The sequence below is a fragment of the Balaenoptera musculus genome, chromosome 1 (genome assembly GCF_009873245.2).
Source record: "Balaenoptera musculus isolate JJ_BM4_2016_0621 chromosome 1, mBalMus1.pri.v3, whole genome shotgun sequence".
Classification (NCBI taxonomy): Eukaryota; Metazoa; Chordata; class Mammalia; order Artiodactyla; family Balaenopteridae; genus Balaenoptera; species Balaenoptera musculus.
In genome coordinates, this window is record NC_045785.1 from 166373169 (window position 1) to 166399640 (window position 26472).

General features: G+C 35.2%; 1 protein-coding gene across 1 annotated transcript in view; it reads right to left on the reverse strand.

The window, feature by feature from the left end:
* Nucleotides 1-26472, reverse strand: part of IARS2 (isoleucyl-tRNA synthetase 2, mitochondrial) — a 76329-nt gene that overhangs the window by 5479 nt on the left and 44378 nt on the right. The window contains exons 12-19 of the mRNA XM_036870655.1: nt 24962-25122; nt 14660-14762; nt 13936-14029; nt 4376-4484; nt 3299-3401; nt 2110-2235; nt 1365-1496; nt 440-546 (exon numbers count right to left, since the gene is read on the reverse strand). Of these exons, the coding sequence (XP_036726550.1) occupies nt 440-546; nt 1365-1496; nt 2110-2235; nt 3299-3401; nt 4376-4484; nt 13936-14029; nt 14660-14762; nt 24962-25122 (935 nt within the window). The remainder of the gene's footprint in view (nt 1-439; nt 547-1364; nt 1497-2109; nt 2236-3298; nt 3402-4375; nt 4485-13935; nt 14030-14659; nt 14763-24961; nt 25123-26472) is intronic.

Genomic DNA, 26472 nt, shown 5'->3' on the forward strand with positions numbered 1-26472 from the left:
TGTTATACAATGTCATTATATTAATAACTGCCTGAATACTTCTGAGAAATACCCCCCTCAAGATCAGCAAACTCCTGAGGACAAGCACGGTGTTCATTACCTCATATTCACAGCTAGTACTTACTGAGCACTGACTCTGTCAAACACAGCATTCAGCACGTTACTTATATTGTATCTTTTCATTTCCACATTCTGAGACAGGTATTATCATCACCATTTTACAGATTAAAAAACTGAGATCATAGGATAAGTTGCCTCAGCTCATAAAGCTAGTAAGTGACAGGATGAAACTTCCTAATCAGACTTGACTCAAGAACCCAACTTCTTAATAATGGTACAGGGCAGCCCCTCTTGCTCGCCTCTGCTTTCCAACATTTGCCAAGCAGAGTAGACGTTCAAGCAGTGTTTGTTGAGTATTTCAATATTCAGTCATACCTACCTATCTTTGATTACGCTGAAATAAAAGCTGGAGAGTTCTCTGGTATAAAATGCTCGTAATAGCCGAACAACTTTTCCAAAGTCATATTGCTTATATGAATCGGTAATCTAGGGAACAAAGCCAAAATAAATTTGGAAGCTGGGATAAGCAAATAAAAATGCAAGTCATCATGAGAAAGGATGTTCCTTTTCAAAGTATGTTTCAAAGGCAGACAAATACAAAACAGGCAAAACTCAAGAGCACTTAAGGATCTTTAAAATGTAATTTCTGGATATGAAAGTCACTACCCTCAGAAAACACTGAGTAGTCTACCCTGAAAACTACAAAAGAACGCACATCAAATGAAAAGATCAGGTTTTAAATGATGAAGCCACACTATTTTAAAACAGCAAAGAATTTAAGTTACCAATGTTCCTTCATTTATGCCTGAAAAGTAAAACTGGGCAAAAATCTGCATGTACGACTCTTAAGGGTATGTGGAAGCAATTCCAATTTTTGAGAAAACACAAAATATTTGTGTTTATATATGAGAGGATATCTTATAAGACATAGGAATCATCATTTCAGTTATTTCTATACTTTTGAGATGTATATTTCTATACTTCTACAGTTAAATAAAGTACAACTCTATTTTATTCCTTCCTATTAAAGAAATACATGGAACTGATTTCAAGAGAAAAATGTGGTCTGAGGGGAGGCCTGGGCCTACTGCTGCCACCAGGTACTCCTCTAGTCTTTTGAGAGACCAGGAGAGAAATCATAAGACTTCATACCTAATCAACCTAGGACCATGTGGAATTTATCAAGTATAACTTTTTTTAGTGCTTTTAGATACCATTTCTAACAAGGTTTGTTCCACTCGTGTACAACCCAAATTTCAACATACAACTGTGCTATTTCCAAAAGCTTATTAATGCACACTTACCTTGTTTGCTAAATCCTGCAGTAAGTGTAGCATATACTGGTCTATGACATACATATTGTTAACAGGGACAGAATCTGTTTCTGGGTTGAAACCAGCCACATTTCCCAAAAGAAAGCGGAGTGTATTCCTAAGCTATAAATATTGAGGAAAAAAATATACAGTCAAAAAATATATGAGTCCTTCAATTATTACTGAAAAATTATTTTCTTTCTCTATAATTTTTATCCAACTCATGTTACTTTCTTAATGGGATACTTTATATCATTCCTATAATAAGACTACAAATGCAGAAAACAAACTCTCATTTCAAAAGCTCAGTTGCAGAAACAACCACTGTACTTTATACATAAAAACTGAATTTTCATTATATTTCTTTAAAATCTAAGGGCAAATCACCTTTCAGTGGCCCAAGTTTGTTCATCTGTGTCAGTAAGAATGTTGTGTAGGTAAAAATAAATGGAATAAATGTGCACAGTCATTGAGCACATAAAAAGTATACAAAATTAGTATAATTTCATATTATATTAAAATATAAAAAGTGTATAAAATTATCAGCATTACTACTTATATTTTTAAACAAATAAATTAGCACAGGATATTTTTAAAAGCTCATAACATGTGGAGAACTCATTTTCACTCAGCTGTGAAGTGCCAACAAAAATGTGCCTCATTTTTTTTTTTAACAACGACTCAGTGAACTTTTCATTCGGGAATAGTACATAATAGAAAGAGTAGTGACTCTGACCTTGCTAATGTCATCTCTGGCAGCATTCAGTACAGATGGACTAATTATCACTTCAGTGAAGACGTTGGACTCAGCGACCCACCAGCGAAGGACATCAGCACCATAGGGAGGCTCTTTGCTTTGATCCTTTCCATTGAGGGAAAAAATACATATAAACATATAAATGACTTTCGATTACAATTTGGTGAACAGAGGCTTTAGGTAAGACTCCTATTCAGAAACGTTTGAGCAAAATGCAAGCACAAATATACCTGTACTGTAATGAAACAAGCGCTGACGATCTCAGAGATCAGGCTGAATCTAAAACAACAACAAAACTGCAAGAAGGGAGAGTTGGGCCTGCAGTCTCGTTCAGCGGCTTCCTGTCATGTCCGTAAACAGCCACGACAGCAGGTGGACAGAGTACTGCCCCGGATGCGTCTGTGATGGGGGAGCCGGCCGGGGGAGGGGAAGGATTGCTTTTCCCTCTCAATATTCCCAAGCTACTCCGACAAAGAGAATTGATTACTGGACACTAGAAAGGCAGTAAAAAGCCAAGGGAGTAAAATAACAGAGAAGGGATTTCTTTTCTGAAAGCAACTCCAAAATAAACCAAAGTATCAGCAACCCCAGATTGATGTTCATTAATGACCTGCTTTAAAGTGTATCATTTCCAAGAATATAATAATAAAACATTCAAACATTCATTCATTCATTTATTTATGGCTGCGCGGCTTGGGGAATCTCAGTTCCCCGACCAGGGATCGAACCTGGGCCCCCATGGGGAAAGCGTCAAGTCCTAACCACGGGGCCTCCAGGGAATTCCCTGAAACATGCATTTAGAAGATGCGATCTAATTTTTTTCCTATACTGTTTCTGTTTAACTGTAAAACTACAGTTTATAAAGTTTTAAAGTTCAGACAATTAAAAGAGGGATAGCATGGCTCAGGACCTAACTGGAGATTCAGACCTGAAATGAGTCAAAAGGGCCACAATCCCAACCCTGCCCTTTTCCAAAAAAGAAAAAAAATCACGTATCATTTAAGAGTCTAGATTTAAAACATGGTAAAGCATTTGCTATTAGTATAAAAGATAGTTTTGTGAGGTTTTTTTTTTTTTTTTTTTTACATTGAAGTAACTATATTAAGGGTTCTGGCTGCCAACTTAGCCTTAAAACAAAAATAAAATGAATTTTTAGGGAACCACCTACTTGTCCTCCATTGATGACAACATCAGGATCAATGACATTCCCGAGAGACTTGGACATCTTTTCTCCCTTTTCTCCAAGGGTAAATCCATGAACAACCACTGTCCTAAGAAGACAAATTAGCTATTATAATAATGAACACAATGATGATGGTCTTTTTGAAGATGACCCACAGCTTAAAAAGAGTAACTCAGTTTGACATAAAAATCATTTTTCTTGACAAATTATGTATGAAAACTTTTCTTCAAAGCCTGATTCTCAGCTATTTATTTATCCTGATAGTTAAATAGTAAGCTCTCTACTTATACACAAACAAATTTTTATGTTTACATTCACTAAACAGTTATCTCCTGAGCATCTATTATGTACTGATTTTGATCATTAAAACTAACCAGGAAAAAGTATGTCTTAAAAAAAAAATCATCACCACAAAATTATCTTCAAAAGGACAGTTTGAGAGAAATATATCTGCTGTTCTATTGACTTTTAAAAGCATGTTATACAAGAAACATATAACATGCAAATTGTGAGATGGGTTTTCATTGTAAGATAGCAAAAATCTTAAGCTATTTAAGAATCTTTCTGATTAGAACCTCTATTCACATATTTGAATAAGGAAAAGCTATTCTCTGTAGCTAAATAAGAATCCCTAATTTAATAAAATTCACTGAAGAAATATTTCCATCCATTAGCCACTTGTGGAAATTACAAATGTAAGGATATCTGACTGAGGCTGTCTTCAGTCAAGCTAGAATATCCTTCTCCACATCCATCCGTGTGGGTTTCTCCACTACTCCAGTCAATGCCGGTTTTACCTCTTCTAGGAATTATGATCTGTATCGGAGTGACAAGACTTCTCTGTATTGCTGTCTCCGTTTTTGTCTCTATTTTTTTTTTTTTTTTTTTTTTTTTTTTACTTCAAACCTATTTCTCTCCCGAGACTGCAGACTGTAAGCTAATTAAGGGCAGTGTTTTATCATATATATATTATTCAGCACAATGCTTCTTCACACACTGGCGAGTATTAAGTAGAAATACTCAACCGTGTGCTGACTTGTTTAGCTTAGGTGTAATACTTACTTAAAAGGTGATTTATTCCTTGCTGCCACACTTGTTAATAAGGAAGACTGAAACCAACCCCCAAGCTGGTCTTTTCCTTCCAAGTACAAATCTGCTCTTTGGTCAGTACCTCAAAAATAAATATGAAAAAACAATTTAAGTTAATTAAATAGGAAAATGGACATGAATATTTATCAAGGTATTAAAATATTAAAAGTAATCATGTTACTTATTTCTTGTGTCATGCTATACCCAATGGGTAGGTTGCATTCACTTGGGCTGTTACCCTCACTGCCAATTTATTAATCAAGGTAAAGAAAATAAACCTTGGAGTATGATCTCCCAAACCACAGATAACTAAAATATTATCTAAATTAGGGATTGATTCATACTAACTACCAATATCAATATTTCCAGTTAAATCTTTTATGAAAATAAACTATTTTATGAATTCAACAATTATTTGCTGAGTATCTAATAACTTTATATGTTAAGTCATTTAATTCTCATAGTAACTCTAGAAGGTAGATAATATTATTATCCCCATTTTACTGATGAGGAAAGTGAGACACTGAGAGATTTTATAACTCGCCCAAAGTTATGCAGACAGTAAGCAGTAGACATGGAGTCTAAATGTAGACCATCTGGCCACGGAGCGTATGCCCTTAACCAAGATATTAAACAAATTAGGAAAAAAATGTCTTATAAAGGGCAAGTTATTAACTTCTAATCTGACAACGACCCAGTCAAAAGATGGGCAAAGCATAAAAAAGCCCTATGAGCCAGGGGTTGAGGCACGAGGTTGGTGGCAGGGCGGGGGAGGAATGAGCAGGCAGAGTGCGGAGGATGTTTAGAGCAGTGAAAATACTCTTGAGTGATACTACAATGATGGATACGTGTCATTATACCTTTGTCCAAAGAGTAAACCCTAATGTAGACTATCTACTTTGGATGATGCTGACGTGTCAAGGTAGGTCCATCCATTGTAACAAATGTACCACTCTGGTGGGGGACCTTGATAACAGCGAAGACTGCCTGTGTGAGGGCAGAGGGTACAGGGAGATCTCCACACCTTCCTCTTCATTTTGCTGTGAACCTGAAACTGCTCTTAAAAAATTGTCTTTAAGAAAAGACATGGCAAAGGAAAAAAAAAATGCCATACAAATAATTGAGCCTCAAATTCGTTAGGACATATACGTACGCAAGCTTGAGAGCTACTTTAGCATTCAACACATAACCACAGTTAATTCAAGAGTTAAAAATCCGAAATACGGGACCATTTGGCAAACATCGTAAGTAATGATCATTTCAGTCAAAAATCATCAAGAACGCTTAAATACTAGGTGAAAATCTGGTGAGAAAACAGGATATTTCCACAGTCTTAAAGTATCTCTCTACAAGATACAGTTGACCCTTGGACAACACAGGTTTGAAATGTGAGTGCCCACTTATACCCGGAATATTTTAACTAAATACGTGCTATAGTACTACATGATCTGCCGTTGGCTGAATCCATGAATGTGGAACCACGAATATGGAGGACCAACTATGAAGTTAGACTTGGACTGCATGGAGGGTTGGTGCCCCTACCAACATTGTTCAAGGGTCAACTGTACGTATAATAACAATTATGATGGGGAGATGGGGGTGGGGGAGGAGTAACTCTGCAAGAGAAAATGGGCAGGCACCACCTTAACCAAGTGATCAAAGTTAAACATCTCCAGCAAAAGACATCATGTGACTTCTGACATGACGCACTGAAAAGGACACAGTATCACTTCTGTGATATTCCTGCCAAAAATGCACAATCTAAATCCAATCATGAGAACACATCAAAGAAACCCAAACTGAGATACTATCTTCTACAAAATAAACCACCTGGAACCTTCATGAATGTCAAGTTTATGAAAGACAAGGACAAAATGAGGAGACTAAAGAGATAACTAAATGTCACATGAGATCCAAGATTGGGTCTAGGCCCCCCCCTTTTTTTTTTTTAATTTATTTATTTATTTTTGACTGTGCTGGGTCTTCGTTTCTGTGTGAGGGCTTTCTCTAGTTGCGGCAAGCGGGGGCCACTCTTCATCGCGGTGCGCGGGCCTCTCACTGTCGCGGCCTCTCCCATTGCGGAGCACAGGCTCCAGACGCGCAGGCTCAGTAGTTGTGGCGCGCGGGCTTAGTTGCTCCGCGGCATGTGGGATCCCCCCAGACCAGGGCTCGAACCCGTGTCCCCTGCATTGGCAGGCAGATTCTTAACCACTGCGCCACCAGGGAAGCCCCTAGGCCCCTTTTTATTTATTTTTTTTCTTTTCCCATATAGGACATTACTGGGTGAAATTGGAGTAAGATCTATATAGATAGGTAACAGTATGGAATCAGTGCTAATTTCCTGATTTTGACGTTTATATTGGTTATACAAGAGACTGTCCATGTTTTTAGGAAATACACACTGAAATATTTCGGGATAAAAGAGCATCAAGTCTGCAACTTACCTTTAAATTGTACAGAAAAAAGTTTGTTTATATATCCATATAGAAAAAACATATATAAAGCAAATGTGGCAAAATGCTGACTATGGAAAATCTAGGTGAAGGTATGTACTTCTTTATACTATTCTGTGACTTTTCAGAATAAAAATGGTTTTCAAAAAAAAGGAGCATGAGGTCTTTGGGGAAGATTACTTCCATATTTTAAACCTAAACTCAGAACTCTAAGAAACCCCAGCAATCCCTTTTTATTTGTAAAATGATGGTGATTTGCTCTTATGTCCTAACATTGAGGATTCAGTGTTGTAATCCTTATGTGACAAAGAGTATCTGGGTGAAGGTGGGAGACAAAACTGAAATAATGTAATCAAACATTAAATCAGTTAAATTCGACTAACATTATCAAGCACCTAGCAGGTACTGTGGTATCTGCCCTCTTGGAGATGACAGCCAGTAGGGTAGATTTTCTGTTAAACAAGAAATAACTATGTTGTTATCAGGGTGAAAACACAGGTTAGCCTAGTCTATGCAGTTAGGAAAGCCTAGGATAATATAAAATGATAAATGCCTATGCAATGAGAACAAAAATTTTAGCCTCAACATCTAGGATGTTACATCTATATCCTACTTTCCTTCTTCCTCTACTGATCTGTAACCATTTAAACTTTTACAATACCAGTACTTAAACCCCATCCCACCCAAAATGTTAACTTCCTACTGGAGACCACATTTTGGATGTAGCAATAATTAATGAGAAGATTAATAACAGAATACTAGGGGAAATCCTTCTCTGAAATAAGTGGAAAATGCAATAGCAGGAAGTATTTCATTTCTTCAGAAAATACCTACTTCTGGCCTAATGAAATGACAGTCCATAATCATGAAATCAAACTAAAGTTCTGTCATCTTGGAGAAATCATTGCTTCCAAGCCTTGATTAACACACCTAAAACAACAAGGGGTTTAAATAATCTCTGAAATCTCTGCCAGCTCTAAAATTTTTAGTTTTAAGAAAGCTGGTTGTTGCCTAAGGACTTACACTATGCAGAATAAAAGCAATTTGAAGACTGCACAGTGGCTAGATTCAGACTGCCTGGGTCCAAATCCTGGTTGTGGCGCTTACTACCCATGGGGCCTTAGCATAACCTTTCCATGCTTCCATTTCTTCCTCACTGAAATGAGGATAACACCAAAATCTACTTCCCTTATAAGGTTGTTCTAGAGATTAAAGAGGTAATATAACACGCTTAGGACATAGTAAATACTCAGTAAATGTTAATTATTATTAAGATACATCATAAAGGGCACTTGATAGTTGCTGATGGAGAATTAAGAGTCTTCCTGGTATATTTTTTCAAACAGTTTTATATGAAGGAATACTTGCAAAAATGTGATTAGGTATACTAAATTACTTTTAAAATACATGGTCTCTGATTCTGTCCCAGAAACACATGTTGTACCTAATAAAATCAGGCCATTAATAATAGCACAACAAAACAACTAATTCATATTAAGGGTAAAGTCTTGGTGTCTTTCTCATTCTCATATATGCTGAATTATTGGAATTGGGTAAGGAGCAAAATATCATTCTGGAAAAGGAAGTGTAACCCTAGAAAATTTCTGCAAACAAGAGCCTATCAAGATGGTGTATGAAACCGGAAGAAAAAGACGGAGGTGGGGAAGTTTTGGAGTAGCAAAGCACTGAATAAGAAATGAAAAGATAAAGTTTACAGGAACTTTCAAAATAAAGATGAGAAGTTTAGTCTTAGATGGTAAGTAATACGAACCACAGTCAAACTCAAGTGCTGGTATACTGTAGAATCATTTAACAACCTCATATAATTAATTATTGGGACTATTTTCTGTTCTAGTAAGTTTATTTTTAGTAATGCTTAATTTTTTTTCTAACAACAAAAAGCACATTCTCACTTTAAGAAACTTGTAAAACAGTAAAGTTCAAGAAAATAAAATCACATATATTCCCGATGCCCAGAGATAATCACTTTATTTCAGCATATTTCCTTCCACTATTTTGTCTATGCATACCAATATTTACATGAGTAAATATCCTACATCTTTGTATTCCGCACTTTTAAAAATTTAACATGCCCTTAAATAATACTTTCCCATGACCATTTAATGTTCAAAAAATGTTCAAAAACATGACTTAATGGAGGCATATCATTCTACCATATGAATGTATGCCATATCACTTTAGCCATTTTTCTACAGATGGACATTGGGTTGTTGGTCAATGTCATTTACTATTTGAAATAACACTGTAGTGAATATCTTCACACACAATTTTTCATCCAGATCTGATTACTTCTACAGAATAGATTCCTGTAAGTGGAATCACTCAGTCAAAAGACAGAAAACTACTTCAAAGCTTTTGACGCATAATGTGAAAACCCCTTCTGGTAGGTCTGTGCCAATTTACACTTCCACCAGCAGTGTACAAGAGGGAGAAACGGTGCCCGTTTTTTTTCTGCCTATTTTTTATCCTTTTTCCTTCCTGCATAGATTTTTTTGTAATTTTATTACTATTATCATTATTTTTTAATATTTTCTTGGCAGCATGTGGATCTTAGTTCCCCAACCAGGGATCAAACCTGTGCCCCTTGCATTGGAAGTGCGGAGTCTTAACCACTGGACCGCCGGGGAAGCCCCTGCATAGATCTTTCAGTGGAACAAAAATTTAGAACTTTCTTATGGAAGCATAGTATGTTTGGTGTCTTAAAATTCCAGGAAAAGTAGCGATTAACCATGTGGTAAAAAGTTAGTATTTCTTTACAATAACTTTCGCTCTTATGAAAATTGTAGGAATTCCCTGGTGGCCTAGTAGTTAGGATTCTAGGCCTTCACTCCTGTGACCCGGGTTCAATCCCTAGTCAGGAAACTGAGATCCCACAAGTCGCCTGCGCAGCCAAAAAAAAAAAAAAGTAAAGATTCATGTTTAGAGGAAACAACTGTTCAATACCTCTAGGATTGTGATTTAGGTATGGTAAAAATTTAAAGAATAAACCAACTAGTAAAAAATTACTATCAAAGAGGAATTAGCAAAAAACTGAGTAATCTACAATTTCATTACTAAATTTGTATAATTTTTCTGAATTGATGAATTTTGAGCAAGATTATTATACTGAACTAAGAAGGCAGGCTGTAGAACCAGCACAAACATATCTGGCAAAACTACTGTTTAATGTACATACATTTAAAAATAATTTAAACAAAAAATAATTGCTAAAAATAATCATTAACTTTTGAAATTAAGCTATTAGTACTGTATATGTCCTTAAAAGGGTAACTTTAAAAAAAACTTATTTGTAAATCTGTTTCTGTTTCAAAAAATGATCTCTTTTCTCTACTTCAAGTTATTTCTCTGTTAAAAAGAATCAGAAATGATGTAGAATAAATATTTTAAGACACTAATTACTTCACCAGGTGAATGGATAAACTGTGGTACATCCAGACAATGAAGTACTGTTCAGCACTAAACAGTAATGAGCTATCAAGCCATGAAAAGACGTGGAGGAACCCTGAATACATATTATTAAGTAAAAAGCCAATGTGAAAAGGCTACATCCTGTATGACTCCAACTATACCACATTCTGGAAAGGGCAAAACTATGGAGACAGTAAAAAGATCAGTGGCTGACAGGGGTTAGTACGGAAGGAGGGATGAAAAGGTGGAGCAGAAGATTTGGGGGGCCATAAAACTGTTCTGTGTGATACGTGCCATTATACATTTGTCAAAACCCACAGAATGTACATCACCAAGAGTGAACTCTAATGTAAACTACGGACCCTGGATGACAATGATTTGTCAACGTGAGGTCATCGAATGTAACAAACAGAGCACTCTGGTGTGGGGTGCTGATAATGGGAAGGCTGTGGGGAAGGGGTACAAGGGGTATGGATTCTCTCTACTTTTCTATTTTTAAAAAATTTTAAACATTAATTAGTTTTATTTTATTTTTAAAAATTTTTGTTGGCGTATAGTTGCTTTACAATATTGTGTTAGTTTCTACTGCACAGCAAAGTGACTCAGCCATACATACACAAATATCCCCTCTTTGGATTTCCTTCCCACTTAGGTCACCACAGAGCAATGAGTAGAGTTCCCTGTGCTCTACAGTAGGTCCTCATTAGTTATCTATTTTATACATAGTATCAACAGTGTATATATGTCAATCCCAATCTCCCAATTCATCCCACCACCCCCCTTCCCCTTTGGTATCCATAAGTTTGTTGTCTGTGTCTCTATTTCTGCTTTGTAAATAAGATCGTCTATACAAATTTTTTCCAAAAAATAAAGCTGTTTTTTTAAAAAGTTTAAATATTAATTAGTTTTAAATCAGTGCAATAATTAATGTCTTTGGTAAACATTTAAGGAATGTTTTAGAAATATGGATATGACTTATTACTTATATATAATATAATTCATTTAAATGCCATTCCCTTTCAGAAAGTGTTCAAGTTTCAATTTCTTAAGTTTTATTGACCTTGAACTCACTCACAGTGAAACTCACAAAGAACTCACCAGGTACTTGACCTGGTGTGAAAACAGAAGCCAAATCTCTTTCACTGCCATAAAATCTGTCACCAAAAAGTGAAACTAGATATGTATGCTATGTAATCACTAAATTCAACTCGTTAAACATTAGTAGATACTGATGAAGACTGGTATCTAAAATTAAGCTCAAAATCAAGCTGATTTTACTTTGCAATAATACACTCTCAAAGAAACATGCAAACACTGAATCATTTCATATTAGATTTGATACAAGCCATCTGAGAATGAAAAGTACAGTAAGCCTTCCCAGGAAAGTAGGTGACTGCTCGTTTTGTTTTGTTTTTTAAAGGAAAATCACCTTTGCATTATGGTTTTTTGAACTATGAATTCACCTAGTATCTGGACTCCTTCCCACCTCAGTCTTTCTGCCTACCTTTTGAAATTTTTTATCATGAAAGAAAAGGGAGGAAAACAGGATGAAATATAAATCAATTAATCTAACTTACTGATCAATCTCGTAAGATTTTTGTTATTTTATTTATTCTTTACTTTTTTTTGAGGAAGAGGAATATAAGATCTCAGTGAAAAAGAAGAAACTACAGTCTAAAATTGGGTTTGTGGTACTTCCCTGGTGGGCCAGTGGTTAGGACTCAGCTCTTCCACTGCTGGGGGCCCGGGTTCAATCCCTGGCCGGGGAACTAAGAACCCACAAGCCACACAGCGCAGCCAAAATAAAATAAAATAAAATAGGGTTTGTGTATTATCTGTGAAGATAGTTTACTTATGTTCTGGCACCCTCCTATGCATGCAACACACATGTTTAAATGGCAAAATGATTTTCTTTCTTTGAATTAATTCCCTATATATGACATGGAAGGAAAAAATGATTTACTGATTAGGTGCATTTTTACCACTAATTTCGTTTGATAAACTATTTCTGTCACTGTCAAATATCTGGTTAAGAACAAACTTGAAATAGTAGGACTAAACTCTATCTGTACCACCGACAGCAGCACAGATAGGTTTTAATGACAATTTTCACGCAGTTTAACAGTCAATGGCTCCAGTTATAATTTGCACTTGCTGCACTTGGTAACATAAAACCACTTTAGAAATTAAAAAAGCAACAATGCCAGTAGCAGCAATTCTCATCAAGGCTGAAGCAGCTAATGAACTTTGAAATATACTTTATAAGCGCTATTTCACATATGACATATTTATTGTATTTTGAAATTCAGGATGCTGCCCCAAATGTGGTAGGAGGTAACTCTTTTTCCTGTTTATAACATAACACTATTTAACCTACCTACCTACCTTCTGTAGTGTTATCTGCCGACATTTTCAATATAATTTAGGAAAACGAAGTACCTAAACTGGCAATATTTTCTCTTGAGTACGGTGGGAGAAATGTATGAAATAATAATTCTGAAAATTACTGCATACAATATTATAAAAATTATATTAATATGTTAACTTATATTAGATCATTACGAATTTTTATGTACAGTTTAGCTATAATACAGAGTAAGCATGAATTTCTGTGTATTTTGCTTTTCAAATTTCCTAGGCTGAAAGAATGGCCCAATTAGAGCATTCCTAGCATTTACCTGCTAGGAATCACATTGCTGTCCTCTCAATAATGAGGCCTACTACCAGAAGCATACCCCAGGTAAAACCTGACCACAATCCCTCTTCATCCCTTTAACAATGGTCAGGCAAGCTGTTTTCCCACATTCCTTTGCTCCAGAAAGCAAACAGGATCTCCTGGGTAAAAGCCAGCACTCAGCAGCAATGTGAGGAACTATGTGATGCACCGTTGCTTCCCTGCCACCTCCTCCCGGTCTTTAACCTCACAGTGGGGACAAGCTCTACTTCATTTCACTTCAGGCTTCTCACTTAGTATCCTTGAAGGTATCTTCTCACATCTGAACACGTCCTCTGTGTGCCTGCTACTACCCCCTTCTAATTCCTGCCCAATCTCGCCTCCCTCTTTATCCACTGAGTCAAAAGCTTACCCTAACTGTGAGGAGGCAGAAATTAGTCAGCTGTCTGCATAGAGAGGGGTAAAGCTGTGAGAAGGTAACAGAGTACAGATGAATGAGAACCGGAAAGCAGGGTACCCGAGTTCTAGCCTGACACTAAGCTATGTAACCATCACCTAATTGGACCCTAATCCAACCTCATCTCCTCTTCTGAAAAATGATTGGGTCAGGCTATTTCAGTGATTTCCAAACTTTGTTTTACAGAACTAAGTGCCTTGGGGTCAAGGAGAATGAGCTGAGAGGAGGAAGAAAATTCCCATGTTTATTAATCTTATGTATTGTGGTTCTATATAAAAATTTCAATTGGCAAAAAAAAAAAGTTTAGAAAGCATTGGATTAAATGATTTTTAATCATTTTTTAAAAATGATTAAAAGATCTAATAGCTCTTCCAGATCTAAAATTATATTATAGCAGGAGATTTACTTCCAAATAAAGCATAAAAAAAAAAAAAAAAAGAGTTCTTGGTTATAGATTTCTTCTGATAGCATTTATTTTTCAAAACTGCCTGATTGGTATTTAACTACTATTTTAAATTACCTGGAAGAACATAAGACCATGAAGTTCCACTGTCAAACCAGATGTCCAAAATATCCTGACCAGGCACATACTCCAAAGCATCAGGACCACCAACCTAGTAAGATAATGTAAAAGCATTTTAATTACACAGCCATCACAACATTTACAATTAATACCCAAAAAGGTCTTAAGAAAATGAAATACTTACAACCATTAAATTCACATTTTAAAATGAAATTTCAGACATTTTTAAGTATTTTGCAATTAGGTACAACTGCTTCATTTGCACATAAAAGTGACTGTGGCCACTTAATTACACATTTACTAATGGAAATATAAACTTTTTATTTCTTGAAATGATCTTCCAATTTGGATTTTTCAATATGTGATGCCATCAGTTAACTCGAATTCATGTCCTACAAAGTCCTGATACACCAATGTTAGGCACTGTTCTCTCACAGTCACAAGTGCCTCTCTCTGCTCAGCCAACAAAGCAGTTAAAATCAATCTTGGCCCTCAGTGAGACAGCAAATATCCCTCACACTCTACTGCTACACCATATACCCAGCTTCTCTAGCTAAATACAAATGTCTACTCTCAAACTGCACTGGCTCCTCATTTATGATGAATAAACTCATGAACCTGACATGGTAACATAACTACTTTTTAACTCCCAGGGAATCTCGTGTTGTCATTAAATCATGCAATACATAACAAAGGCTGTTAAATACGAATAGAAATTTACCTGAGATAAGACTTCTTTTGGAAGAAGTTGCTCCGGGGGAAGAGTCCACCAGATATCACTGCCATGTTCTTCCACTAGTTTAATAATATGCTCAATAGTTTGGCTATTTTAGGGGGAACAAAGAAAAATTGTTCACTTAATTATGGTGATTAATACCTAATATTTTAAATTTAAGAAACAGTAGTATTTTTTTCCTTATCTGCAGGATATTTATCCCAATATGCAGGGTATTTTTTCCTATCTTTTCCCCCAAATTTAGTGGTATTAATTTTCAGTTACTTGCTTACTTAGTTCCTGCTGTCATCTTAAATTCAATAAAATAAAATAAAATTGATCATATGGAGCCCTTAAAAGAAAAAGAAAAAAAAAAAGACTTCTGGGCTTCCCTGGTGGCGCAGTGGTTGAGAATCTGCCTGCCAATGCAGGGGACGCGGGTTCGAGCCCTGGTCTGGGAAGATCCCACATGCCGCAGAGCAACTAGGGCCCGTGAGCCACAACTACTGAGCCTGCGCGTCTGGAGCCTGTGCTCCGCAACAAGAGAGGCCGCGATAGTGAGAGGTCCGCGCACCGCGATGAAGAGTGGCGCCCGCTTGCCGCAACTAGAGAAAGCCCTCGCACAGAAACGAAGACCCAACACAGCCAAAAATAAATAAATAAATAAATAAATTTACAAATAGAGCAATAAAGTCATCAATTAAAAAAAAAAAAAAAAAAGACTTCTCCTGATATCCCTATTTCAGTTACTGATTTCCCTGTTTCTATCAATCTATTTTCTATCCAAGTACCTGTATTCAAAACCTGCTAATTATCTACCTCCTCCAATTTCTGCTCAAATTAAGCCAACATATTCTGTCAGTTTCTACCTTGAAATATTACTCAAATTTATTCTTTGAGTAAATAAAATATTAGTCCAACCTCACTGTGTCAATACTAGATTGATGCAATGGTCTGACTTCTCCCCTATGCTCATTCCTCTACATGGCACATGAGATTTAATTTATATGACACATCTCTGAGAGAGCTGCATTCCTAAAACTGCTTTTATCACACCAATCCCCTCTCAAAGACTTGCAGTGCCCCCTCACTGCTTACAGGACTGAGCCCAAATACATCTGCATAAGAGGCATTGCTGTACCAAAGCACAGATTTTGATATCTGACATTTGGTATTTGATAACAGATATCCAGACTTATATCTTGACTCTGCTACTTTTTATATATATGACCACACACAAGTACTAAAACTTCTCTAAGTCTTGGTTGTCCCTTCTGTTAAGAAGAACTGTACAATTTTTGTTCAAAAATATTTGAGAACCTCCAATGTTTTGGACGCTGTTCTAGGCACTGGAGATACAACAGTTAACAAGGCAGATAAGATTCCCACTGTAGTAGAACTTGCATTTTAATGATCCTAGATACTTTCGTCAGAATGACTGCAAACTAAATGAGATGATCCAGTAAAATTTAACACATGCCTAACACACAACAGAAAGCCAATAAATGCGTATCAAATGAATACTGAAATTGATCATTATCTTTGGGAAGATAAAATACACAGTTATAAATTGTCTGAAAATTAAACTCAGGGAATATTTTATACTAAATTTTCTCACAGGAATAATAATATACTTTTAAGTTATTATCACAGCTTTATTGACATTACAACTTCCTCTAGTTGCTTTCCACTGAGTCACAGAATATACTGGTCAAGAACATGGACCCTGTGTGGAGAGAAGGGAACCCTCCTACATTGTTGATGGGAATGTAAATTGGTGCAGCTACTATGGAAAACAGTTTGGAGGTTCCTCAAAAAACTAAAAGTAGAGTTGCTATATGATCCTGTAATCTACTACTGGGCATATATACAGAGAAAACTATAATTCGAAAAGTGACAGATGAATGGATAAAGAAGATATGGTACACATACACAATGGAATATTACTCAGCCATAAAAAAGAACAAAATAATGCCATTTGCAGCAACATGGATGGACCTAGAGATTATCATACTAAGTGAAGTAAGTCAGACAGAGAAAGGCAAATACCACACGATACCACTTATATGTGGAACCTAAAATATGACACAAATGAATTTACCTACGAAACAGAAACACACTCATACAGAACAGACTTGTGGTTGCCAAAGGGGAGAGGGGGGATGGATTAGGAGTTTGGGATTAGCAGATGCAAACTATTACATATAGAATGGATAACCAACAAGGTCCTACTGTATAGCACAGGGAACTATATTCAATATCCTGTGATAAACCATAATGGAAAAGAATATGAAAAAGAATTCAGTGTGATACACTGAATCACTCTGCTGTTCAGTAGAAATTAACACAACATTGTAAATCAACTACACTTCAATAAAATAAATTAAAAAAAAAAAAAAAAGAACATGGACCCCAGAGCCAGACAGCTTTCATTTAATTCCTGGCTCTATAACTTACTAGCTATGCGACCCTAGGCAAAGCACTCAACGTTTCTGTACCTTGGTTTGCAAAAATGCATATAATAACAGTATCATTAATAGAGCTATTATGGATATGAATTGAGCTTATATGTAAAATGCCTAGAACAGTGCCTGGCACATATTAATAGGTATTATATAAGCATTAGCTATTATTTAAACTGATTCTTTTGGGGGTTTTTTGGCCTTGCCACGCAGCATGTAGGATCTTAGTTCCCCGACCAGAGATCAAACCCATGTACCCTGCATTGGCAGCACAGAGTCTTAACCACTGGACTGCCAGGGAAGTCCCATAAACTGATTCTTTGAAGTCAGGAAACTTAAGACAGCTATTTTTGTTAACCAGTTACCAAAACACATATCCATATTAATATTTAGAGATTAAAGTACATATAGTAAAGCCAACTTTTCAATTATCCTCTTTTCTACCACACTCCATTAATGCAAGTAACTAAAAATGTACGTCTATGAGAGTTGATGGAAACGGAAGGAGGAGTGGATAGGAAAAAGTTCTAAGTTCTTAATCTGGATCTGCTTCTTATTAATCATGACTATGTATGGCAAATCACTGAACCTCTCTGGGTCTGATAATTCAGATAAAATGAAGTGCTTATGAAAAATTGTTGTGGGAAGCAAAAATCAAATGGGCATTATAAATTAAATATGCTCTACAAATTGATATCCAAAATACCTAAGTTGATTATACTACGAAGGACAATGAAAAAGTATAATGCTACCACATCTATTCTGAAGAAATTATGAATAATAAGAATGTTTAAATGGGCACAAGTCCATATTTCTAATACAGTCACACATTTCAGATGGACTTTAACAATAAAGATAAACTTTTGTGACATGAGCCCATAAAAACTCTGTGCAATAACAACCTAGTTATATGACAATATTTAGTTACATATTACTATTTTAATAGTTTGCACAGAACATTTTATCAGTTAAGAAAATATGAATATACTGTAATAGAAAATCTGAATAAACCTAATGCTATTACTCTTAGAACTAAAAAAAAGGGAGATACTAGCAAAGTACATTTACACACATATATCATACCAATTATGAAATTTTCATTAAAAAAAGATTCTAAATATGAGTGTCATTTTCATTTTGCCCTTCTTTTTTTTTTTTGGCCACTTCATGCGGCATGTGGGATCTTAGTTCCCTGACCAGGGTCTGAACCCGTGCCCCCTGCATTGGAAGCTCAGAGTCTTAACCACTGGACTGCCAGGGAAGTCCCCTCATTCTGCCTTTCTATCTTTACAATGTTATCATTAGATTGTAATTTTAGGTAAACAGTAAAATAAAACAGTGAAGCACCTTTAAATGTGTTGGAAATAAACAGATAAAAAAATACAAACATAAAGGAAAATCATTCAAATTTCATATTAATTTAGAAAATAAGGTAGAGATGTTAGGATTAATATTATTATTAATCAAAATAAAAGCATTTATGTGTATACCACAAATTATATATACACATTTATGTGTATACTTTTAAAAGGACTTTACAAGCACTCTCTAATTGGATTCATAAAAAAACATATTTATAGCTAAACTGACAGATAAACTGTTCTGTGCCTTGGGGTTCCTTAAATCATGAGCCTAATAAGCAAGTAACAATTAAAACCCAGGCCTCGAAACTGTCTCTTCTAAATCATGGCTCGGTTCTGCTTTTACTTCTCCATTCAGCCTTTCTAACTCATTTAGGAAGACAACACTGTATCTGTGAACTCACACTCCCCTTCTCTGGGGTTTGCTAAGCAAAGGCAAAAAGACTCTTATTACCCATGTGTAATGAAAGCGTGAACCAGAGACCAAGTCAGGGCAGCAGGGAGTCCCAGGAGATTAGTGTGCTGACAGAGCGGGCACCAAGTCCAAAGACCAGAGGCTATCTGCGACTTATTAGATACTGACAGGAATACATCATGTTTTTTTTTCTGAGCTTCAGTTTCTATGAACATTTGGAAAAGCTGGGAGAAGAAAGGCTATGTGAAAAATTTTATTCTTAAAAAAGTCCTAACGTTGTAGTCAGTAACCTTAACATCTGTAGATGATACTTGCATATCCGTTTCAGAACGTCTGATTCAACTCTAATGAAACTAAGTTCTTTTTCCTATCGCTAAATAGCAGATAAATTCAATGAAGTTTCAGAATTATATTTTAAGTATTACTTAACTATATTCAAGTATCTCAGAGAGTCTGTAACTAAAAATACCCAACAGCAAAGAAAGATTCCAATTTTGCAGCTGGCATGTTATTAAGGCAACTATAAAATCCTACCAAGTTTAGTCAACCAGCTCTAGTCTAACTAAAGTTGAAGTTTTAATTGCTACATTTTCTTATAAAGATATAGGTAGTTCACTTAGATAAACAATATAATATTTCAATATGAGAAGAAATTTAATCTTGTATTATATAAACCTTATTTGCAAATATACTTTTTAACTCATAAAGATCTCTTATTTCAGTGAGGAGGAAAGTTTGGTTTTGTTTTTCTTTTAGTTTACCTAATAATACTTACTAAAAATGGCATAACCATACAATGTTATCTACACCAATGAAAATAATCCTGTAGTAGCTTTTAAAAATCTAGTTTCAAAAAGGCTGTCATAAATAAAACTACATACTACTAAAAATATGACTCATTATTTTTGTGTCCCTTCTGACATATACAGATGAATTTGGACCCCCAAAAAATGTTTTTTCCAGTTTATCGAACAGAAATATGAAACATTTTAAAGAGGGGAGAGAAGAAGCTCGGCTTCATTAACAGACCAATTCCTACTAATATTTAGAGTAAGACTTGCTTCCTTCCTTTTTATCGCGAAATATAAAAATATGACATACTAAATGTACTTTAATGGGCATTATCTTCTGTAACAATTCTATTTTGAGATCTTAGACAACTATATTACTTAAGTTTTTAAAAACAGGAAAATAAAGACAACTCTGAGTTAGAGTATAAAAATTCAATAAAACTGATGACAAATAAGAATGCAGATTTCAAAGACAAAAACATTCTCACAATCCAAACAAATCAAAATATTAAGTGCAACGGAATTGGTATCACTAAGTGAAAACTTTCTTCTGACTTGTACTCTGGTGGTCTGAATGATCCTAAAAATATTGTGGCAGAGTTATAAAAACAATATTTGCAATAAAAATAAACAAACACATATAACCTCCAAACTTGAGGTAACTATAGTAGATTGCAAAATAAAGATAAATTTTACATTCAAACAAAATCTGAAACGATAATTTCGATTAAAAATACAAGTAAATGCTGCACAAGTGCTCAAAAGATACTCATTATAGCACTGTAGCAAAAACTTAGAAACAGCCAAATGTCAGGATGGGCTACATTTATTTGATTTTCATACACAAGGAACTAGGCAACCATTAAGAGCTAAGCTACCATTTTTAATGGTTACCTATTCATTCTTCCAGAATTGACTTTAATTATTTCTTCTTTTTCATATCATTACGTTTCTTTATAAACAATTGTATTAGACATCCTTACAGATATGTATACATATATATCTTTGTACAAGAGACGTTAGTCCTTTTGTTTCCTTCGGATAAATACTTAGAAGTGTAATTTTTTATTACAAAACCGAGATGGTGCTTTAAAAAGTTTTAAGACAATTTTATAGGCATTTCTAGTGATATTAAATATTCTTCCAAAAAAAACCCAAGAAGTAGTCAAAATTTGTGTTTTGAAATGTAAGAATTCCCCCCTTTGTTACTAATACCCTATACTTAACACAAACACACAGTTAACTTATAACCTAAAGATCGTATAAATTACTGTTGATAAAAGTGGGTGAAACCACTTATCACTACATAATCTCTATGCTTCCATCTTAATGCTGTATTTCATAAAGCAGTAAATCCATCATAAAACTTTGTACTTTACGCAACGGCCTTATCTAAACACACGCATTATGTGTCCCTTCTTAGGTTTCAATCCGTGAAAATCCGCTAGGTAGTACCAGCCACTATAACACCAACCAATCATTCTAAACTTCGCTATCAGCTGGGCTGAAGCTTATTTAACGTGTTACCAGAAATTAAACGGCATTAAGATTGCTAGGTAATGAACAAACTGTTGCTGTCATTTCATTTTCCTGTATTTTGTCTTTATAAAAGCAAAAATATTAAGGACTATAATATACTTTTCTTCTGGAAGTTACTGGAGTAAGAATGAGGTAAGAGGCTAAATGTTTCATATTTATTTACTAAGTTTAATTCTAGAACACAATGAAATTTGGGGGAGTTCTATTTTTAATTTAATTCTACATTTACGTTTTGAAGATGACAGGAAACAATTTTGGAGAAATTTTTATTTGATGAACATTATCAAACTTTTTCACCAAAAAGTCATTATTATTAACATGAGCAAAAATTTGAGGTAGCTAAAGCTAACACCCAAACTTGAAATCCTTGCCTGCTTCTAGTGAATTTCTCACAATTTCCAGAAATCGGGGGCTAAGTTTCCTAAATGCATGTTAACTATTGCACTAATACTCTTAAAATGATTAAATGGTCTGAAATGAAAGAAATTTAACTAACAACCTCTTTTCCTTCCTAGGTAGCAAATGTTCCTACATTTTATCTTTTCTTTGCTAAAAAGTATTTGTCTTTATTAATTAGTAATAGATTTCCACCTAAATTATAAAGGCATTATATTACAGATTAAGAAAAATGATCAATGATGTTTAAGTCAAAAATGGAATTACTTCTTGAGAAAATACAAATATGAATATAAAATGCAAATGAGAACATTAATTCAAATCAAAATTAAACATCTGAGTTTCAAATCTACCAATCTCTCAGCTTACTCAGAACATGAATAAATCAAGATTTTCTTCTGTGAAACTAGTATCCTTAAGGGAGAATTTATAGACTTTCATCAAGAAAAGCGGAAGGAACCTTCTGATCTGCTTAATGGGGTCATCAGCTGTAACAGCAACTCCATGTGGACTGTGCAGCAATTTCCAGTGGAGATGCTGTTACTTTTGATGGCTACCAACTCACTTCAATGTAGAGGCGTATTCAAGAAAGACAAAAAAAATTATGGTCACTTGATTCTCATTTGATTAAGGAGGAAAAAAAAGACAGCCTTTCATGCAGTCTTTAAAAACTGACAAATAATTAAGAATTAACGGGCTTCCCTGGTGGCGCAGTGGTTGAGAATCCGCCTGCCAATGCAGGGGACACGGGTTCGAGCCCTGGTCTGGGAAGATCCCACATGCCGCGGAGCAACTGGGCCCGTGAGCCACAACTACTGAGCCTGCGCGTCTGGAGCCTGTGCTCCGCAACGGGAGAGGCCGGAACAGTGAGAGGCCAGCGCACCGCGATGGGGGGTGGCCCCTGCTTGCCACAACTGGAGAGGGCCCTCGCACAGAAACGAAGACCCAATACAGCCATAAATAAATTAAAAATAAATAAATAAATAAAGTGAATGTTTTTAAAAAAAAAAAAAAAAGAATTAACATCCATTTTTAAAAATTAACTGTTATGTCACTTAAAGGACCAAAAACGGAAGCGGGTTAGAGTCATTATTCAGAAATGGTGTACAGGAAAATGACCTATGAATTGACAGACAGTATGGTTGTTTGTCTGTCATTTCTGTAGGCCAATATTCTGTATATCTCTGCGACTTCAGAATCAGAAATCAACTATACCACGCAAGCAACACAACGGCAGATGCACAGAAAAGAATCTGTTATACCATGTAAATGTATTGACTGTAAATAAAACATAAATGATACCTAAAGAAAATCTGCTTGTGTTTTTCTGACAAAGCTCACATTTATTTCACCCAGGTCACCGATAAATCGATCTATGTACCATTTTATTGTAGTGATTAAATAATGGTCAAATAAACCAGCTGGCTCTACTTACTAATACGTACATTGGTCCACTTGAATCACTGCAAGGAAAACACCCTAAAAATCTTGCTCTCTAAATATGGAAAAGAATGAGGAACAATGGCAGTGTCTTATAGAGGTTTCCTTAAAAGAAAACTCGCCAGTGTGGAATTTTAAGCAATTCTTGTGTAAACGTATCTCAACTTTAATTCTTAGTAAGGGAAATAAGATATTAGTTTTTATGTGTTCAAGCTCTACATTTTAAGAACAACATATGCAACAATATTTAGGCCAAAGAGTCTTAGCTCCAAGTTGTAATAATATTGCAATAGCCTTAAAATCACCTCCTGGTCTCTAACCTCTAGTTTCTTTTCCTAAAATATACCGTGACTCTTCATGCCTACTTAAAAGTTTAAAATTCCTTAGCCTGGTATTCAAGACTCACTTCAATTTGCCCCAATCAATCTTTCTTAGGTGTTTATCTTTCTGATCCCCTCACACAACCTGCAGCCCCATTACGGTTCCTATATACATGCTATATTTTCCCCACTCTGGGTCCTCAGCTCCTAATCCCACTACTTTCCCCCACTTCCTACCTAATCCTCCAGGCCCTACTCAAATGCCATATCCTTTATAACTGAAGCAAATGAGCTGTTTTAGGGTTCAATATTTGTTCAAGGCAGAGCCTTTAGTTCTTCCCTTTGAACCACATTGCCATAAGGTGTCAGATTACCCATGAAGCAGTGATACAAGGAATATTTCAAAGTGAAAAGGAACCCTCACACCAAGGATACTAAGAACTACCTAATATTGGCTAAAGGTAATTAAAAAAACAAAAAACAAAAAACACTGTAGTCAACAATTTAAAAAAACCCTAAAATACATATATTCACAAAAGTACCACCTAAAGAAATACTAATAATGTTGACAATGAAAAGCAGAACCTTTTTACAAAAATGATGATGAACCCCAAGGTACGACATTCAACTCTGTCATCTCTCCATTACTTGCTGGCCTCCATGCCCTCAAAACCCTCACTGAATCCTCAACTGATGAAATGTGAAAATACTTAACCAAAACGCAGTCAAACTCTTTGCTCATGTTCTAGAATAACTTAGTAAAACATCCAAAATAAAATTACTTCAAAAAATGAAAACCCAGGATGTATTCACAAAAGAAATGATTAATATTCCCCTTTCCACATCTGTTAATAATAGCAACAATACTGAGAGCCACCTTAATTTACTAGAAGATAAACTAGCTAGATTATCACCTCATCAAGAGCAGGGACCATGTCAGTCTTGTTTACTGCCTCAAAAAAGGGTCTAGTATATGATTAGGGAAAACAATCTTCTTTTTACTGTATAAGCTTTTCTACTCTGAATTGTTTACTAGGTTCATGTATTATCTTTCCAAATTAAAAAAAAAAATTAAGGAAAAAAGAAGAAATAACTAGAAATGTAATCATCACTAGAGTTAATTATGTGCATTCAACTATATTATAGTTTCTTAAATTTTAAATTACCTATACAATTACCTAATGCCATTTCTACTGAGAGGAGTCATTTCACTCAGAGTGAAAGACTGACACTAATTCCTGAAGAGAAATCACATACTGGGCTCCACCACTCAACAATGCTTATCTCTGGGCTCCTGACACCTTACCCCAGCACAGGGCACAGTCAGGGACAATAAATTCTCATAGGAAAATATTCATAGTCTTTGCTTCTACGTATCAATACTGAAAAAATAATCCAGTGTTTGTTAAAACTTCATCCATCTGAAAGGATCTTTCTGAAATTTATATTTTACTCCCCTCAAAAAAGATAGCTATTTTAGAATATTTAACATGTATCAAGAGTTTTCAATAGTCCACTATTTTTCCATTTTTGAAGAAAATACAACTTACTTTAAAATGTTGAAAATTTTAGAAAGAGTTCTACCTGTTGATCAAGAATTCATCTTTTGTCTTATGATGAAACACAGGAATTGGAACACCCCAAACTCTTTGCCTTGATATACACCAATATGGCCGCCTGTCCATCATTTCAACCATGGCATTCAGTGCTGATCCAGGAATAAACTTCACTTTTTTTAACAATTCCTGCAATTGATTCACAAATCAAGTCCAGTGAGAGAAAGCAGAACAAATTTTCTAGAACTGTCACTATTTATCCTAATACAGTTCTTTATTTTAGAGGTTTATTGTCATTTACATGCCCCCTCCCCCCGCCAAAAAGAAACTAATCTAAAAAAACCATAGATTTCAGAGCAAAAGAGACAATGTTAAAATAGGGCCACAAAGGATCTAATAAATAACATCCAGAGCAGACTTCACCTTTGGAGGATGTGACAAGAAATTTTATACTAAATTCCAAGCACCCTAGATCAAAACTGGTAATAACAGGTTTAGTAGAAGTATTATACTTTATTAAACTACAGTTAAAGTCAATTCAAACTTGATTTCAATAATTCTTTTTTAAATGCTTAAGAAATAAGCTACTATCTTAGGTGGACAAACAAGGACTGCAGTATAACCTAATTTTACATAGTATGGTTTACAACATAGAAAACTTTCTCAAAATAAGTTATTCCTATTTACTTGCTGTCTCTCAAGAACTCTCCTTCCCTCCACCTCCCCCCCCAAAAAGTTGTAAACTACTAGCATTTGCTTTCATTAGTTAATTACCAAGAAAAGAATTATATACCAAAAATGTTTAAAAATATCCGTAAGTGAAAATATAACTTCATTTTAAAAAGTCTCAAAGAAAGTCTCTCTACCCATCAATAAAAGCATTTTTACATTTTTAGAGCATGTTTAAACAGTTTCCTTGCTTACCTGAACCACCAGAAATCCCCTCCCCCAAAGCCCTTTGTAGTACCACCTACTGGTAGAATGGCAACATTCGCAATTTATTTTGATTAAAAATTGAAACGTGATACTGACTTGATACTGGATTTTGTTAAGGAATAACTATTATTTTTTTAAGGTGGTAAAAATGGCATTAAAATTATGTTTTAATTTTAAATGTCAGATATACATGATGAAATATTTATGGAAAACATAATGCCTAAAAGTTGCTTTAAAATAATCCAACGGGTAGGAAGTGTAGATGATGGGTAGGGATGCAGATAAAAATAAAATTGGCAAAAAGGTGATTATTGTTGAAGTTGGGTGATGGAAACATGGCAGTACATTATTCTCTCTATTTCTGCGAGGAACAACTGAAAATTTTCTATAAAGAAGTTAAAAAAAAAATTTGGCTTCAGCGTATTGCATCGGCATCAGACTCAGATGTTCTGCAACAAAAATCCATGCAGAGCTGAAAGTTACAAATTACAACATTTACAGGAGAAAAACTGGCTTCACAGAGATGTAAAAAACAGAACAAAACAAAGAAACGGTCCACAGCACAGCTGTCCACTCTACACCAATGCAGGAAGTGTAAATTGC